Here is an 18381-nt window from a genome sequence, read left to right as displayed (position 1 = left end):
TTCTAAGCAACAAAGGAATGTAACTTTTCTTTTATTATTTTCACCTAATCTATATTGACAGACTATTAAGGGGTAACTAAAAAAAAATCTTAAGAAGCAAGTGAGCAGTGTTACGGACCAATTTCAATTTAATTGTCAATTGTTATTTATAAAAATTTAAGAGTAAATCATTAAGAAAACATTATTGAAATAGAGCTGTCCTAAGATAATGCACACAAACCAACATAATCTAATAAAAATATTTAATGCTGCCAAAAAGTATAAAAATACAGTAGGAATGGCAGTACAATACAGTCTCTCCTAATTTATTTCTTTTACATCTTTCCACATTTCATACACACATTAAAAAAACTTAACAATACATCAAATTAGAGGGTTCTGCAAAGTCTTCTGCTGGTGGTGCTCTTCTTTCCCTGGATGTAAAGTTTACTTTGTAAACAGACAAATGTGAGGCAATCTACAGGTTTATCAAGCCTCACATTAGTTTCCGGAGTGGGCTTCAGGTCTTGCTTTGCACATCAATGGTTCAATATCTATAGCTGCAGAATATTCTCAAGTCATGAATATTTAGGTGTCTGTCAGTCTTGGCCTAAAACATAAAATAAGAAGTCATCTATTCAATTCATATTTACCAAACACACAGACATACACAGATACACAGAAACATAAAAGGACTAACAATGAACTAAAAAGGCAACCAAAAAACATTCCAACATACCACAACCAACCACACCAAGTGCTTCACTGTTATCTTGGTAAAATTGCCTAAGTACTAGATTTTCAAACAGAATTGGTGGTGTGAGGTAGACTCATGTTAAAGCACCATAATTTACACTGTTTTCCAAGAATTACTAACTCTGAGTTTTTTAGGTCATCTTGCATTACTCAAGAAATGACCTCCATGTGAGATACTAACAGACAGACAGGCTTACAAAAATAATGTACCCACAACAGTTCAGCAAGATTATATGTATGTGCTAGACTTACCAAAACTTTGGCATTCATTTCAAAAGTCTAATCCAATTTGGACCTCCAATGTATCATACTGCTAAAAATATTATGAATGGAATGTCTGAACATAAAGTTGGTTTATAATCTTTAAATCACGGACTGTTAGCAGCATGCTTTTTGTCCTGAAGGATAATACTAATGATTAAAGCAATATAGAACTGAAGTGACACAATTTACTATCAATATAAAAGAAAACACAGACATAAAGTAGTTGAGAAATTTATTGTATTTTAATGCCAAAAAGTAAAGATGAATGAGAGTTTAAACAAATGACAGATTAAATAAGTATTTTAGGGGCAGTTGAGTTTTTGATGTTATTTAGTAACGTTTGCAAATAGCTGGTCTTTTGAGATATTTCCATTCTTCCCTCACTATAACAAAAACCCCCAAATCAAAATACTTGTCATTATTGTATCTTCACACATATAAATAGGAAATATAAAACCACACCCACACATTTATCCAAAACAGTTAGTCAAAAACCCCAAAATACTGTGAATTGAGCTTCTTCCTGACTACTGGTTCCTATGTACGGAAGGAAAGAATAACAGTACCAAGCACCTTAGTGTTCTGAATATTCCTTTTCTTTGATTTTCCAGCACTGATAGATAAATGTCAAGTCATTAAGAAAACATTCCTATTAGATGTCTGTGGGTCACAGAAATGACTTTGGCTGCTTATTGTGGGGTTCCACAGAGCCCTGAATCCAAGTGGCTGCAGTAAGGAAAGGTGCTTACTGATTCTGACTGATGCAAAGGTACTTACTGAGTGTTACTGATTTCCCATGCATTCAGAAAACTGCTCATTAAAACAAAGGAACTTACTCTAACCAAAGTGAATGAAATAATGTGTTAAAGAACATGTTCATGTTCCACTATTTCTCTGGCCCAATGGTAGTTCAAACTGTTTCACATGCTTTTTTGGAGGGACAAAACTTTGTTTCACTTAAGAAATAGTGGGTTCCTTTAAAATTTAACAAGTAATGTCTAATGTTTTCCCATTTAAATATTGCATAAAAACAGAGTTTCAGTGTGACATAATGGAAAAAGTGTGAGATCTGGAGTTAACGGAATTCTAATGGAATCTCAGCTGTCATATACTAGCTGGCAATTTTGAACAAGGTACTTATCCTTTGACTCAGTTTTATTATCTGAAAATAGAGGTAATGTTATATAACTAGAAGAAGCATTATGAGGGTTAAATTTAGGTTACGTATTTAACTAATTGGCAGAACTGTAGGTATTCAACATACAATGTTGTCTTCCCCAGCAGGGCATTAAAGGTACACTTACCAAGGAAAACTACCATTTAAAACAACTAAAAGAAACTGTCAAGTGTTCTTAAAAATTCATATTTTTTCTTTGTGAGTATTATTATGGGGGACAAGAAAATACAATGAAATAATGAGTATTTTAACTATCTTAAAATACTGTATTTATTTGCAAGACTGAAAAGACAAATGGGCTTCATTTTAGGAAAAAAAATATGGTCACCCGAATAATCTTTTCTGATTTATTTAACAAGACTAAAGTAAAATGGGTTCAAAGAAATCAAGTGGAATAAGCCCTGCCTGGTGCTTTCTTTGGCAATGCAGCCCTCACATACTGCCAACCATCCCAATGCTGGAATGGATGCAAGAGTGGAATTTACAGAAAAAGTAAAATCTTCCCAAGCTGGCTCCACACCTGAGGTAACAGAAAGCCAAAACTGCACCCAAAATAGTTTTTGCCACCAGATATCCACACTAATATTTTACTGAAAAGAATAAAAAAATATGTAAGATGAGCAAAGCATTGCCTTATAAACAAAATGAACTTACAGTTTCCCTTTCCTGAATTCAAAGTAAACTCAAAGTAACTTTTTTAAAGCAGAAATTTGAAATAGCAATGTAATCATGTATCTAAAACATCTAGGCCAAATTAGAGAACCAATAAAAAATTGGGTTTTAAAAAATAGTCTCTATAAAGAAAAAAAAATTCCTAAGCAGTTCTTAGAGCTCCCCAAAATATACCATGTAATGGGAAACAAGACAATATTAAAATAGACTCTGTAAGTAATACCCTGACTAAATCTCATAATTCTTATATGCTACTCTAAGTGATACTGATAAAGAAATGTCAAGCCAAGCAGTGGCTTCTTGTCTGATTGGCTGATTACATATGGCAATGCTCTGTGATGGGGTAAACAGCATACAACATGAGAAAAGGATCAGCACTGACTGTGAAGAAAAATTCTCCTCAAAGAAGTTTCCAGAATCCAGTAGCCAAAGGAGATAACACTTTCTCTGAAGAGTGTTGAAAGAAAACACTTGTGCAGAATTGCTCAATGCTGTTCTTGGAGCAACCTGAATGTGGTGAATATTCCTACTATTGAGGGAAAAATGAGATAGCCACACTCATATCATTTTCCTAAAAGTTTTTTCTTTAGAACACTAACAAAGTGGGTAACATAAAATTTCCAGATCTTAAAAACTTAAATTCCCAAATCCAGATGAACAATGGAATGGTTACATTATGGCCAGGTACATGGAATGTAGCCAATAAAGTACATAGAATCTGAACTGAGGATTCCGGGGTGGGACATTGTGGAGCTTACGCAAACTGAGTTTCTTCCTATCAAGGCATAAATATTATCACTTATACATATTCAATGGAAAAAGAGATGGCTGGCATTTGTAACATATCCACTGTTGTAGAGGCTGTCCCAAAAACAGTTTATGGGACAAATGTTTTGAAGATAGGTATAAGGAAAAATGGAATCAAATCCAGACAAATGAACTAGGGAAAAAGATGAAAGAAAAAAGTCAACTCTGGAATAAATCACCCAAAGAATGACCAAGATCCTGTATTTTAAGTCAAAACTTAATTTTATGTGGAAAAAATACATTTCTATTTAAAAAAATTTTATTTATAAGATTTTTGTGCTGCTAACATGTAAGTCAAAGCTAAACAAGGGATTCTTAAGTAAAACAGACTTAATTAGCTGCTAATGTAGATATGAGAACCAGGAACACAGAACAGACATTTCTGCTACACACTTAGTATCAGATCAGGATCAATGCACCAAGTTCTAACCTTGGTGACCCTCCACCCAATTGCAAGTGTGCAGTAGATTGAGAGATCCACACTCTCTATCCCACTGACAAACTCATATGGACCTGCTGGAAGAAAAAATAAATCAGTGTTGACAGACTCTTGCCTGAACACAGGAAGAAATGGATGATACATATAAGCATTTGGCTTATAAGAGACTACATAAAAAAACTCTATAAACTTTATATCTGAAAGTAAAAATCAAGGATAACTAGATTTAAAAATCTGTACAATAACCAGGCAGGAACTTTGAAGATGTAGGTACTCATTAAAATAAGAGTATAAAATGGTAAATAAAAATATTTCTAATCAAATCAGGTTATGGTCTGTGTCTATTTATTATATAGAATCTATTCAGAGATATTTTTCTAAGAGGGAAATGACTTGTACAAGGAAAATCTTTGAGAGTTTTTTAAATTTTGAAATATAATATACACATGAGACTTTTCAATGATAGCACCATAAAAGAATGTAGAAATGCCAAGTCTCAGGTTGGTTATGGCTTAATAATAACACCACCTACCTCAAAAGCTTGTTGTGAGGATTAAATAGGATAACATAACATATGAAAAGTGCTTAGCACAGTGCTTGGCACACAGTAAACGATCAATAAATGGTAGCAACCATCACTTTGCATTGATGCTGAAAGCAAAGAAGGAACTGATATTAAAACTAAATTCTGCTCCATGTCATAAACTACTTTTTAAACCAATATGTATTTTTTGATTCACATCAATTCTAATTTATTTAAAACAAGTATACATAAAATTAATTTATAAGTTACGACTCCTTCCTCTGACATACCTGTTAAGCAGAGCTACTTTTGTGTGTGTGTGTGTGTGTGTGTGTGTGTGTTTAAGATTTTATTTATTTATTGTTAGAGAGGGAAGGGAGGGAGAAAGAAAGAGAGAGAGAGAGAGAAACATCAATGTGCGGTTGCTGGGGGCCATGGGCTGCAACCCAGGTATGTGCCCTGACTGGGAATTGAACCTGCAACACTTTGGTTCACAGCCCACGCTCAATCCACTGAGTCAGGGCTTACTTTTTTGTTTTTAATCGACAAGTTTTTTCTACATCCTTTCTCTTTTCTTTTCATTCCTTGGTAGAAATATTAATACACAGGGAAATGGACCAGAAAGATAGAAAAAGGACAGAGCAAATATATAAAACATTGTCTAAATGTGAGAAATGGTCTTTATATTGTTCTGAAGTTTTCTATGTACTAGTACATGTTACATTTTTTTAACCCTCTAAGAGTTCAGGAAAAGGTTATTATTTTAATTTTCTATATGGATAAATTAAGTATGGAGAATTGTATCTTTACATATATGTGCAAACATAAATAGAAAAATAGGATACCATAAAATACTTGGCTAGACTTGGAAACAAGTGTGTAACCAGCTGGTGTAGCCAGAGAAGATGGTATCAGTTTATCAGCAGGGATAAATATAAATACAAATGAACTGGATATTAAGGTAAATGTTCTTTTCTTAATGTAAGTAATAAAGCCTCTGGCTTTAAAAATCTCTTTTCTTCTTCCTTAACTAACTACTTCATTGAGGTCAAACTATATAACTGACTTTGAAAATTGTTGTAATTAGAACTATTATGAAGACCTAAGGATACTCAAATTTTGTAAAGATGTAGGACTTGTTATGGATTAGTAACTCTTTCCTCTGATTGTTACCTAAGAAGGCATGCCTAGATCCTCTTTGACATGCCAAGCTCACTTAATAAGGGGTCAGGATGACGACCACAGGCACCATAGCATGTTGCCATATATATATATTCAATAATTAGTATGTAGCAACCACCAAAAACACTACTATTGGTAAAAACTTAACATACTATCCTCAAGGATCTACTTGGAGCAGATAAGAATACTAACATTTGCAGAAGTTCATCAAAAAATGTTTACTATATTGGCTAAAATTTAAGAAATATATTACAACAAACACCACCCAGAAGGACAGAAAGCAGACAAAAAGCAAAGCTGCGATACCAAATCCAATGAAGCACATTCACCTGCAATGGGGCTGTGGGCATCATTACCAGCATTTGTTTTCTTTAAGAAGTCTCTACCTTTTTGCTAAAGCAAGGCTATCTTCAAATGGGAAATTTAGTTTGGTGTGGCCATATCTGAGTTGCAGAATAATATACTGCATTTTGGCAAAGCAAGGCAAATTGGAAAGAAAGATTTTAAAACTATACCAACTTAAAACATAAAGGTCTTGGTGCCTGAACACAGATTTAATGCAGACAAACATAAGAAAATGTCCCTCTTACCTCCTTCCCATTTAAAGGTTACAGGACACAGTAACACTGAATTAGGACACAGGCAGAAGTTTATTTAATATGTAGTACCACCTACATCCTGCTTTCATACTTGCAGCACAATTTAACACATTCAAGTAGGCTACTCAAATCAATTCCAAACATCTATCTACACCAATGGTTTGCAACTTTTTAAAGTCATAACTCACCCCTTAAAAAATTAAACCTCATGCAGAAATCTTATGCAGTATATAAAATAGGTAAAGGAGAAATAGTCTGGTTGAAAGTAAAGGTTGGTAGCTTAGAGTTTTTCCTTCCGCTTCTTGGTGATTCCTTAGAAATCACAGTTTGAAAAACACTGAAATAATGTTATTTCAGCAATTAAATTTATAATGACTTTAATTTAATGGAATGTTGGAGTCTAATAACTTTAATGTAATGGGATGTTGAAGTCTGATAAAAGCTACCAATTCTAATCAGCAATTAAATTCATTAAGCCATATATAAATATATTTGTTAACAATTTAAAGGGACAATCTAAGGTTTTTACACCATCATACTATTAAAGTAGAAAGAACTTGAAAATATTTTTACTTCAAAACTTCAGTCTAGTAAACTGAAATCATGGCAGTAAAATGCTGCTCCTTATTTTTATTTCCTAAATCATGATTTAGTCTAATTATAAATTAGGGTAGTCACACTGAAGTGTTCATGAACAATAAAGAGTATTAAAATAGGCTTTACAGAAACCAACTTCTTTACAAAGTCTTGACCAACTGTTACCTGACTATATTAGTAAGAAGAATTTTTGTTCAAAGATATTTTTAGAGAAAATTTTTGCTTGTTTTTTTTTAAATTGGAAAAACTGTAAAACAAAAGAAATGAAAATATATAGTAAAAAATGCTTACTCAGAGTTCTAACTTCTCATATCAAACTTCTCTTTATGAAAATGTAGCCAGTACAATTGAATCAACATACAATATTTTTATGGTAACAGATTTTTCAAATTGAGCTTTTTATAAAAGTACAAAAAAGTAAGATAAAATAGGTACTTATAAAATATATTTACCCTGAAATGGTTAAGAATATAAATTATTGATACTCATATTAATAGTACATTATATATTACACACATTATTTAAAGGTCATTTTCCTTTTAGTAATAATGTAGATAAAACCACAATATTTATTGCTTGTATCAACGTTAAAATCCAGATAGCCTCAAAAACAAATCCTTTTGATAAAGGATATCTCTCAATCTGATCATTTATGTTTAACATAGATGAATACAGTTGCAAAATGTACCAGTTTTTAACAGGCATTAAAGTCTTTATTTTAGATCACCGTTTACATATTGGGGGCAGAGCCCTGAGATGCTGGGCTGAGATGGAATATATCATTTATCTGGGTGGTGTCTATTCTACTGGTGTCCGTTTTTGGGGTATGAGGAGTTTGCTAACAGAAAAACCCTTGTGATTAACGCAACGCTGTTAGCTATTAGTGCAGAAGCTTGCTGGGCAATATTGTTTTATTTATAGGACATTTTGCTGAAAAAACAGTGTCCAGCCAACAAAAGCGCCAACCAAAATGACTGACACAAACCCCATCTTAGTGAGAATAGGTTGCCAATATAACCACCTTTTTCTTTTTCGTTCAGTCTCATTTAGCCTCTGTTTCATCTGCTGCACCTTCTGAGCTGTGTTAGCTTTTCTGTCTTCTCGAATTCGTTTCCGTAGAACACTATGAATAAATAAAAACAAATGATAAGAAGTGCTTGGCAGGACCTAATTACTCTAGTACAGAGGACATGAACTCAAATATCCATCCTCCATCCCCCACACATTTTTCAACTCATTCAAAGGTTGAACTTTTTTTTTTTTAACAAAAAATTTGGCTCAAATAAACTTTTATAAAACTTCTCAAAAAAAAAAAAAAAGCCTCACTATTCTAAATGGTCCAGAGATGTATTCTGATGATTCATTGACAATTTCTGGTGTAGTTTTACAATAATAAATACTTTTAGTAGGACCTGATTAGAAGCATAATGCCTTCTTTCTTGAAATATGAAATGATGACTATCAGTTTTCTTTCTTTCTTTGCTAACCAGCCAGGAGTGGGAAGAGAAACAGGTCCCCTAGCATACGATCCCCCTTTGTGTTTACATTTGATTTTGACAAAGGCCTCTGATAAAAGCTGTCAACTTAGTATGTCCATGAATATTCTGTTGTGGGAGTACTTATTACTCTGTCCATGAAGATTTTTGGCTCCCATTTTCCTATTCAATACAGAACTTTTGTTCCAGTAAAAGCTCTGATTTCCAAGACACATGGTCCTAGGACTACATAAGGAATGGCCAATGGCAACATGTAAGTTACTAATGCCTAATTACAGCAAAAACTTAACCGGTCTCCCTGCCTCTAAATTAAACTTCACCAGGGTACTTTTCCTAAAGCTTAGCAGCTCTGTTTGCGTAGCTTGATTAAAAATCTTGAATACCATTTTAGTCTCTACTATGACACTAAGAGTCAACCTTTTCCTAGCCAAAATATTTAACCTGAATCTAATAAAAGAAACAATCAGAAGAATCCAGTTTCTGGGGCATTCTAAAAGGCAACTGGCCTAGAAGCTGTAAAAATGTCAATGTCAAGCAAGGGGAAGATTAAAGGAGACTAAAGAATTATATTAACCAAGTGCAATGCATGATCCTCAATTAGGGCTTGAATTAAAAAAAAAACAACAACAACAACAAAAAACTATAGAGATGGGGGTCACAAAAATGTTCCAAAATTAGATTACGGTGATGATTACACAACTCTGTAAATATACTAAATCTATAGTACTGTGCACTATATTATTTTTAAAGATTTTATCTATTTATTTTTAGAGAGAAGGTAAGGGAGGGAGAAAGAGATGGAGAGAAACATCGATGCAGAGAGAGAAACATTGACTGGTTTCCTCTTGGATGCACCCCGACTGGGGACTGATCCTGCAACCTACGCATGTGCTCTGAGCAGGAATAGAAATGGTGACTTTTTGTTTCACAGAATCATGCTCAACCAACTGAGCCACACCAGTCAGGGCAGAACTGTATACTTTAAATGAATAGAGTTAAAGATATGTATATTATACCTTGAAGTTATATGGATTTTTTGACAACTAGAAAAATATTAATATAGGCTATATACAAGATTATTTTATCAATGTTAAATTTCTTTGGAATATTGGAAACTTCAGATATTGGTGGCAGAAATGGAAAATGGGGTAGATGCTGTGGAAACCTATTTAGCAGTTCCTAAAATGTTTAACACAGAGTTACCATATGACCCAGCAATTGTCCTCTGACATATATACCCAAGAGAACTGAAACATTATGCCCATGCAAAAACTTCCTAATATTCTCCTGCTATGCACAGCTTTGTTCTTATCCAAATGATTTTTTTTGCTGTTCTCTGAATTTGTTACCCTCTAACCCAGAAACCTCTTCTCTCTAGTCCTTTCATTTCAGTTCTTCAATTCTCCCTTCTCTCATCTCCTAGGAGCCTTCTCTTTTTATCTTACAGCACTTAACTTATAGCAAATAATTTATGCTGCTAATTTGGGTTGTTTTATAATACATTAGCAAATTTCAGACTTTATTTTGCTTATCTCTGTATGCCCTATGGAGATTTCTAGTGTCTTTCTTAACTCTTAAACAAACAGTTATCTCTAGCTGTCGGAACTCTGTCAGAATATTTGCTAAAAAGAAATGCAAAATTACTACCCAGCATGTAATCACTGAACTGAAAATTCACTGTAACAAATATGTGTGTACCTGCCAGTGAAAAAATTTAAGCTGCATTTAAGTACAGACAAAAACACAAAAAATACATGAAAGAATATAGAGCTTCCACTCAATGGGTGGAAAGCCTTTCATGGTTCCCTATATTTGCTTCTGCAAGGAGCCTGAAACTACCAACAACCAGGTTCCGATTTTGATGGAGTCTTTAACACTGAAGTATAAAAAAGAATGATAATTTTTATCTAGTGTTCACATTTACCATGTAAACCCAATAGGTGCTCATATATTTACATAATTATATCATTTTGCTTTAAATACTTTGTTATGTAGGTGTTGGCCAGACTCCCAGCCAAGATGGAGGCGTAGGTAGATACACTTTGCCTCCTCCCACAACCAAAAGGGGAACAACAATTTAAAAACAAACAAAAAAAAAACCCACCCCAGAACTGACAGAAAACCAAACTGTATGAAGTCTGACAACCAAGGAGTTTAAGAAGAAACATTCACCTAGACAGGTAGGAGGGGCAGAGATGGGCAGCCAGGGTGGAGAGGACTCGTGGCAAGGCTGTGGCTGGAGGACCAGGGTGAGCGAGGCAGCAGTTGATAGACCAGGCAGTCCCACATTCGCATGTGGATAAACCAGGAGGAACAAACTAGGGAGCAAGACAGACCACGAAACCCAGGGATCCAGGGCAGGAAAACAAAGCATCAAAACCTCTGACTGAAAAAACCTGTGGGGTCAAGGCAGCAGGAGAAATTCCCAGCCTCACAGAAGAGTTTGTTGGAGACTCACAGGGTCCTAGAGCGTACACAAACCCATTCACCTGAGAATCAGCACCAGAAGAGCCCAATTTGCTTTTGAGCAGCTGCAGGTGTGCCCACAGAGAGCCGAGCAAGCCGCACAGTTCTCTCTAGGACCCCTTCCCCACATATAGTGCCACAATGCAGCCACAAGGGTTGCCCTGACATGACCAATACCTACGGTTACACCACTTACTACACGGAACAGGCATGCCAAGACAAAAACAAAATGGCCCAAATGAAAGAACAGATCAAAGCTCCAGAAAAAATACAAATAGGCAATGAAGAGATAGCCAACCTATCAGATGCAAAGTTCAAAACACTGGTAATCAGGATGCTCACAGGAATGGTTCAGTATGGTCACAAAATAGAGGAAGATATAAAGGCTATGAAAAGTGAAATAAAGAAAAATGTATAGGGAACCAACAGTGATGGGAAGGAAACTGGAACTCAAATGAATGGTCTGGAGCAGAAGAAAGAAATAAACATTCAACTAGAACAGAATGAAGAAACAAGAATTAAAAAAAAACGAGGAGAGTCTTAGGAACCTCCCAGACAAGTTTAAATGTTACAATATCCGAATCATACGGATGCCAGAAGGAGGATAATAACAGCAAAAAACTGAAAACTTATTTGAACAAATAATAAAGAACTTTCCTAATATGGCAAAGGAAACAGCCTTCCAAGAAGTCCAGGAAGCTCAGAGAGTCCTCCCAAAAAAGTTGGACAAGGAAGCACACACCAAGGCACATCATAATTATATCACCAAAGATTAAAGATACGGAGAGAATATTAAAAGCAGCAAGAGAAAAGGAGACAATTATCTACAAAGGAGTTCCCATAAGACTGTCAGCTGATTTCTCAAAAGAAACCTTGCAAGCACAAAGTCATGAAAGGCAAGGACCTACACCCAAGATTACTCTCTCCAGCAAAGCTGTCATTTAGAATGGAAGGGCAAATCAAGTGCTTCCCAGATAAGGTCAAGTTAAAGGAGTTCACCATTCACCAAGCCCTTAGTATATGAAATGTTATAGGGAATTATCTAAGAAAAAAGAAGATGATCAAAAATATAAACAGTGAAATGACAACAACCTCAGAACTATCAACAACTCAACAAAGCAAGAACGAACTAATTAAACAACTAGAACAGGAACAGAGCCCCAGAAATAGAGATCACATGGGGGATTAACACTGGGGAGGGGGTTGGGGGAGAATGGGGGAAAAGGTACAAGGAATACAAAGCATAAACGGTAGGTACAGAAAAATGGGGAGAGGTTAAGAATAGTATGGGAAATGGAGAAGCCAAAGAACTTATATGTAGAACCCACGGACATGAAATATAGGTGGGGGAATGATGGTGGGAGGGGGTGTACAGGGCAGAGGGGAATAAAGGGGGGAAAATGTTACAAATGTAGTAAGATAATCAATAAAATATATTAAAAAATACTTTGTTATGCAGGTGTTTAAGAGGATTTTTATGATTTGGGGGGAAATTGGTGCTGGTTTCAGCTGGGCTAAGAGCATAACTTTTCCCATTAAAAGCAACAAAATCGAGGCTCTGGCTTTCCAAAAATGTACTGTATATATGTTTTCAGGAATAGAATGAGTACAAATACCATGGGATGCTATTACTTAGTTTAACAATGCAATTCCAGAGAGGTAAAGACTACTCTTAATTTGATTCAATAAAATCATGTTTTATACTTAGGCCTAAAGAAATTATGTCCATGTAATAACACACCTAGTGAAATCTGGCCAAATTTTCCTATATGTTTATACAATGTAGGCCACAAACTGCCAAAGAATGCCTCCTGTGGACCCTTGCCTATGTAAGACCATGTAAAATCCCTCCCAGAGTACACACACCAGGCTATAGTCCATACGTGTGTCAACAGGTGTCCTTTACATACTGTGCAAATACATAGGGGAAGAATCCAAATAATGTGACTTTTCATTTATCCAAACTGTTCTCCACTTTTATTGATCTGGGTTTATGAATTACACAATTGAGAACAGTGGTCATTAAAACTTGATGGCAACTTATAGCAAGAAACATCTTACCATCACAACAGAGTAACTGCACACATACATTTAAATGGGTAAAAAAAAATGTGTACACACACACACACACACACACACACACACACACTTCCAGGCAAGATGGCAGTGTAAACACAGTATTCACTTCCTCCCACGACCACATTAAAACTGTAACTACAAAACCACCATAATTCAAAATCGCCTGAAACCTGGCTGAATTGAAGTCCTAGCACTAGGGAATTAAAGAAGTCACAAGAAGACTGGTAGGAGGGGCCCTGGCTAGTGTGGCTCAGTGGATTGAGCGCAGACCTGCAAACAAAAGGGTCGCTGGTTCAATTCCCAGTCAGAGCATGTGCCTGGGTTGCGGACCAGGTCCCCAGCAGGGGGTGTGTGAGAGGCAACTACACACTGATTTTTATCTCCTTCTCTCTCACCCCTCCGTTCCCCTCTCTCTAAAAATAAAATCTTAAAAAAAAAAAAAAAAAAGACTGGTGGGAGGGGCAGGGACACCAAACAGAATGGTCCCACAACCACGTGTGGCAGGTAAATATTGGGAGCCAAATCTTGGTTGTGCAGGTTCCCCTTGAGGAGCAAGGGGTCCCAGTCCCACGACAGGTCCCCTAGCTCAGAGTTCCAGAGCCAGAAAGAGACTTTCTCATAATTTCTGGATATAAAAACCAGCAGGAACTGAAGCTGAGGGAGATGGAAGGCTTTTGAAGTCCCAAGCAGTTCCTCTAAAAGAACACACACATGAACTACCTGGACTCTCCCTCTAAGCTTCAGCACTGGGGCAGCAGCTTGAAAGGCACCAGAGACATATGAGGAGGAACTGAACTGTTAGGCATCAGGGCAAGGGCTTGGACGAGGGGTGGGGGCAGCATTCTTTGAGAAAGAAGCCCTGGCAGAGGCTACTGATCCTTTGATGAGCCAACCCCCTCAGAGGTGGCAGATGGGCAACATATTTGAGATTCTATCAACCTAGCTCACATTGTTTGCCCTGCTTGGGTGATGCCCTGAGGCCCTACACCACTCAATTTTTGGGTCCACCCAACCTGTTTCCAGTGGCTTTTCCATAGCAATGGCCTGTCTTGGCTCATACTTCAGATATTCCTAAAAACTCTCAAACAAGCAGCATATGACCCCAGTATGCCTCATACCTCTTGCTAAGTGGTCCCAGGACTAGATCTAGCAGCAGCTTGCCTTGTTCACAACTTGGCCTGATCAGGACACTTCTAAGCACAGCACAAGTAGCAGCCCTCTGGAGATTACTTTGTAGCTCATGGTAGTGTCCTGGGCAGAAGACAGGTGCAGCTGATAGACTGTACCTCCTGGGAGGCTGCAGATTCAGCGCACACAGTGTACAGCTTTAGAACACATAGAAGCATTACCACCCAACAACAGCCACAAGCAACAGCACTGAAGGGGCAGAATCGGCGGGCACCAAGGCCCTGAGAGCCCCACTGAAGTAAGCCCTGCTCTTTGGGGAGGGACCCTACACAGCTGATCCACCATAAGGATCAGAGGTCAGTTGTCATAGCCAGTCTTTGCAGCTCACCAGACTGGGGATAAATCCCTTTCATTCATGTGCCAACAACAATCAAGGCTTGACTACAAAAGCAGGGCATACACAACCTACACTGGGTTTGTACCTCGAGTGCCCAGCTTGGGTGATTGGAGAAACTGTGCCACTGGACCCTGTAGTGTATCTACTACATTAGCCCACACTACCAAGCCTAGGAGATGTAGCAGCTCTACCTAATACATAGAAACAAACACAGGGAGGCCAAAATGAAGAGAAACCGCCCCCCCCCCCCCAATGAAAGAACAGAATAAAACTCCAGAAGAAGAACTAAACAAAGTGGAGGCAAGTAATCTAGTAGATTCAGAGTTTAAAACACTAGTTATAAGACGCTCAAAAACTCAGTGAGAACTTCAACAGCGTAACAGCATAAAAAAGGACCAGTCAGAAATTAAAGATACACCAAATGAAATGAAGAATAATTTATAGGGAATCAACAATAGAGTGGATGAAGCCAAGAATGAAATAAGAGATATGGAATATAAGGAAGGAAACAAAACAAAACAAAACAAACAAACAAAAAAACACCCAAGCAGAACAGCAAGAAAAAAAGATTCCAAAAGTGATGACAGTGTGAGGAGCCTCTGGGACAATCACAAATATGCCAACATTCGTGTCACGTGGGTACTGGAAGGAGAAGAGAGAAAGCAAGAAAGTGAAAACCTATTTGAAAAAATAATGACAGAAAACATTCCTAATCTTGTGAAGGAAATAGACACACAAGTGCAGGAAGCACAGAGAGGCCCACACCAAGATATGTCATAATTAAAATGCCAAAGGTTGAAGACAAAGAGAGAATCTTCTCAAAAGTAGCAAGAGAAAAGCAGTTAGCAACCTGCAAGGGAGCTCCTGTAAGACTGTCAGCTGATTTCTCCACAGAAACTTTCAGTCCAGAAAGGACTGGCATGAAATATTCAAAGTGATTAAAAGAAATGACCTACCACCAAGATTACTCTACCCAGCAAAGCTATGACTTAGAATTGAAGGACCCATAAAGAGCTTCCCAGATTAAAAACAAAACAAAACAAAACAAAAACTAAAGGAGTTTATCACCACCAAATCAGTATTACTTGAAATGTTAAAAGGTCTTCTTTAAGAAAAAAAGATTTAAAAGATGAGTAAAATAGCAATAAATACATATCAACAATAAAAAAAAAACCGTAAGAGACTCACATATAGAAAACATTTTGATGGTTGCCAGATGGGAGAGGGGGTTGGGAAATGGGTGAAAAAGGTGAAGAGATTAAGAAGTACAAATTGTCTGTTACAGAATAGTCATGGGGGAGATCCAAGATGGCTTCAGAGTAACTAGAAGCTCTATTTACTTGCCCCTAGACCTGGGCTAGTCTTGCAGCTAAACCACAGAGTAATCACCTCGAAAATACAGCAGAGTGAGAACATGTGTGAGTAGAAGTATACATGGACAAGTGTGCAGGGCATGTGTGTGAGGGGCAAGACTCTGCCCGCCTGCAGGACACTCAGGAGCAGGTAGCCTGGGCTCTCCTAGCAGAGTAGCTGTCACTGACGCTGCCCTACCTGGCACTTCTGGCTGTACAGATTGGGGTGGGAGCCATTTTTGAGAGATTTAAAATATCCTCATTGGGAAGAAGCCCCTCGAGTGACTATACCTCATTACCCAGGGCTTCGTATCCCACCAACACCAAGAGTCAGTATGGGGGACTGTGGTACTTACTAGGGGAGGGGCTGTCGCCTCCCTGATCCTGGGTGCTAAGGCAACCACAAATGGGACAGAATCTGACTGAGGAGACAGTGGATCGACTCAGGAGCCAGGAGCTACAGGGGTGAAGAGAGATGGGTGGGTGAAGCTGGCTGTAGCAACTGGGTGGTGAGACCAGGCCCATCCCAGGCTGAGAGTACTGGAGAGAGGAGTGAGAGCACCCTGTTACTGCCCCGTGTTATTGTATTGTTGCTGGATGCTACCTAACACCATCTGGGAGATTTCAGGAGAAACTTTATCCAAAACTGTTGGAGTTTCAACAGGTTGTGGCCAGCCCTAACCAAGAGAGACATTGTGCTTTCTGGGGAGGGAGAGCACACGGAGAACAGACCCCCCGCCCCAGGGGGGCTTGGTGCTGCTGTGTGGCAGCCACATGGAAACTCTTTTAAAAGAGGAGCTGAGGCAAGACTCAAGACTTGGCAGAGACCCTGTGCTCACATGCACACACACGCAGTGGCTCTGCCAGCAAAGAACTCAGGGTGATGGTGTCACACTGAATGGACTGTGGGACCTGACCCATCATGGCTGGCGAGCAGGGGACTATGCAGAGTGGAGAGTTTAGGCCCAAGTCTCCTGTGAGAGTGGCAGAGGGGGAATGCATGGCCAGGAGCTCAACGTCTGATATTTGCTGCAGCCAGGCAGGTCCCCTCACAATCAGGTGTGCTTAACCCCCCACCTGCAGGACTACAGGCTCTGCAGATGAGTGACGCCAAGCTCAGGAGCCAGCTACTAGGAGCATGTCATCAAGAAAGAAGGAAAAGCTTTGAAGGGCCCCTTTCTACCAGACACTATAAGCTACACTATTCCTCAGGCCCTGACCCACAGACACTAGCAGAGAGATTTGAAACAGGTGCAACAAGGATTGTTTAAGGCCCTGCCAGCCCCGGCACCAAGAAAGAGCTGCTGTCTGTCTCAAGCAGTAAAGAGCTGCCCCTTTTACACAGATTTGTCCCTCAGAGGAAATGGAAAGCTAATTCACCAAAAACCATACATTGCTGGAAAGAATCTGTGATATACCAAGTTGTGTGGTGAAGAGGCAGGGAAACATTCTCATCATCTTCCCTGAAAACTGAACAGCATGCCCTGGGGGTGATCCAGGGTTCCCACACTCCAGATTGTACCACAGGCCCCCTCTGGAGGCAGGTGAAGAAGGTACTGGCAGTCCATTCAGGTCTTTTAATGAACCACTCCTGGGTCCTGTGCTCATGGAAAGCCAGCAGAGCAGAAGAGTGGGGACAGGCCAACTCTGAAGGAGATAGCCACAGACTGTGGATTGGTTGTAGTCTCAAATGGGCTTCTTAGAGCCAAATTAGGACACCATCTGATATTACCAGGGGTGGATGCAGAAAGGAAAGACAGTGGTAAACACTGGATTCTACTGAGATGAATTCCACAATGGTCTTCTTCATGATTTGCATTATTTTTCTCCTGCATAGCTTTTTAACATTTATTTCTTTTGCTATAAGTTTGCTCTTATTATTGTTCTAGTATTTTTTATATTAGTTCAGATTTCATATTTTGCTCCCCCATTCTCGTACTCCATTTCATCTTTCTTCTTCTTATTTTTCTCTTAAAATTTACTTTTTCTCTTACTACGACTTGTTTCTATTCTACACTCTTAGTACTTCTCTCCTGTTCAGCCTACCAAAACCATTTTTCTTGTCATTAGTTACCTCATATTCTTTTTCCATTCTTGAAATACTCTTATCCTTTCTCTCCACCTTTAGTAATTGTTGCTTGTTGGTTGTTGATATGGTGGTTGTTGTTGCATATCTTCAAATTTATTCTTAGATCTTCAGTATTTCCAATCTCAAATTTTACCGTTACCCACACCTACTCCATTTTGCTTCCCTCCTACCCTTTTTTCATTTTAAATTTTATTTTCTTTCACTGTCTTAGCCTTGGTTTCATTCCTGTTTCTCAGTATTTCTTCCCCCTCTATCCTCTCAAAATCACTTTTGTGTCTTCTAGCCATCTCACAACCTTTTCTTCTTTCTTTTTTCCTTCTTATACCCATTCTACCTGTATTAATATTTGCTCATTCTTTGTTGATACCGCTGTGGTAGA

At 38.1% G+C, this 18381-nt stretch overlaps 1 protein-coding gene across 2 annotated transcripts in view; it reads right to left on the bottom strand.

Moving 5' to 3' along the window:
* Positions 1–225: 225 nt before the first annotated feature.
* Positions 226–18381, bottom strand: part of PTPN2 (protein tyrosine phosphatase non-receptor type 2) — a 141517-nt gene continuing 123361 nt past the window's right edge. Inside the window, exons 9-10 of one of the 2 annotated variants that reach the window (XM_045850109.1) lie at positions 8017–8118; positions 226–589 (exon numbers count right to left, since the gene is read on the bottom strand). In XM_045850109.1, coding sequence (XP_045706065.1) covers positions 568–589; positions 8017–8118 — 124 coding nt within the window. In that variant the 3' untranslated portion in view covers positions 226–567. Of the gene's footprint in view, positions 590–6430; positions 8119–18381 lie in introns of those variants that run through there. The other variant, XM_045850108.1, reaches the window with a different exon arrangement.

Source organism: Phyllostomus hastatus, unplaced genomic scaffold, assembly GCF_019186645.2.
Source record: "Phyllostomus hastatus isolate PE091 unplaced genomic scaffold, TTU_PhHast_1.1 phas_contig_80, whole genome shotgun sequence".
In the NCBI taxonomy this organism is placed as follows: domain Eukaryota; kingdom Metazoa; phylum Chordata; class Mammalia; order Chiroptera; family Phyllostomidae; genus Phyllostomus; species Phyllostomus hastatus.
Note: the sequence above shows the minus strand (reverse complement) of the source record. Positions and strands in the feature narration are given on the sequence as shown.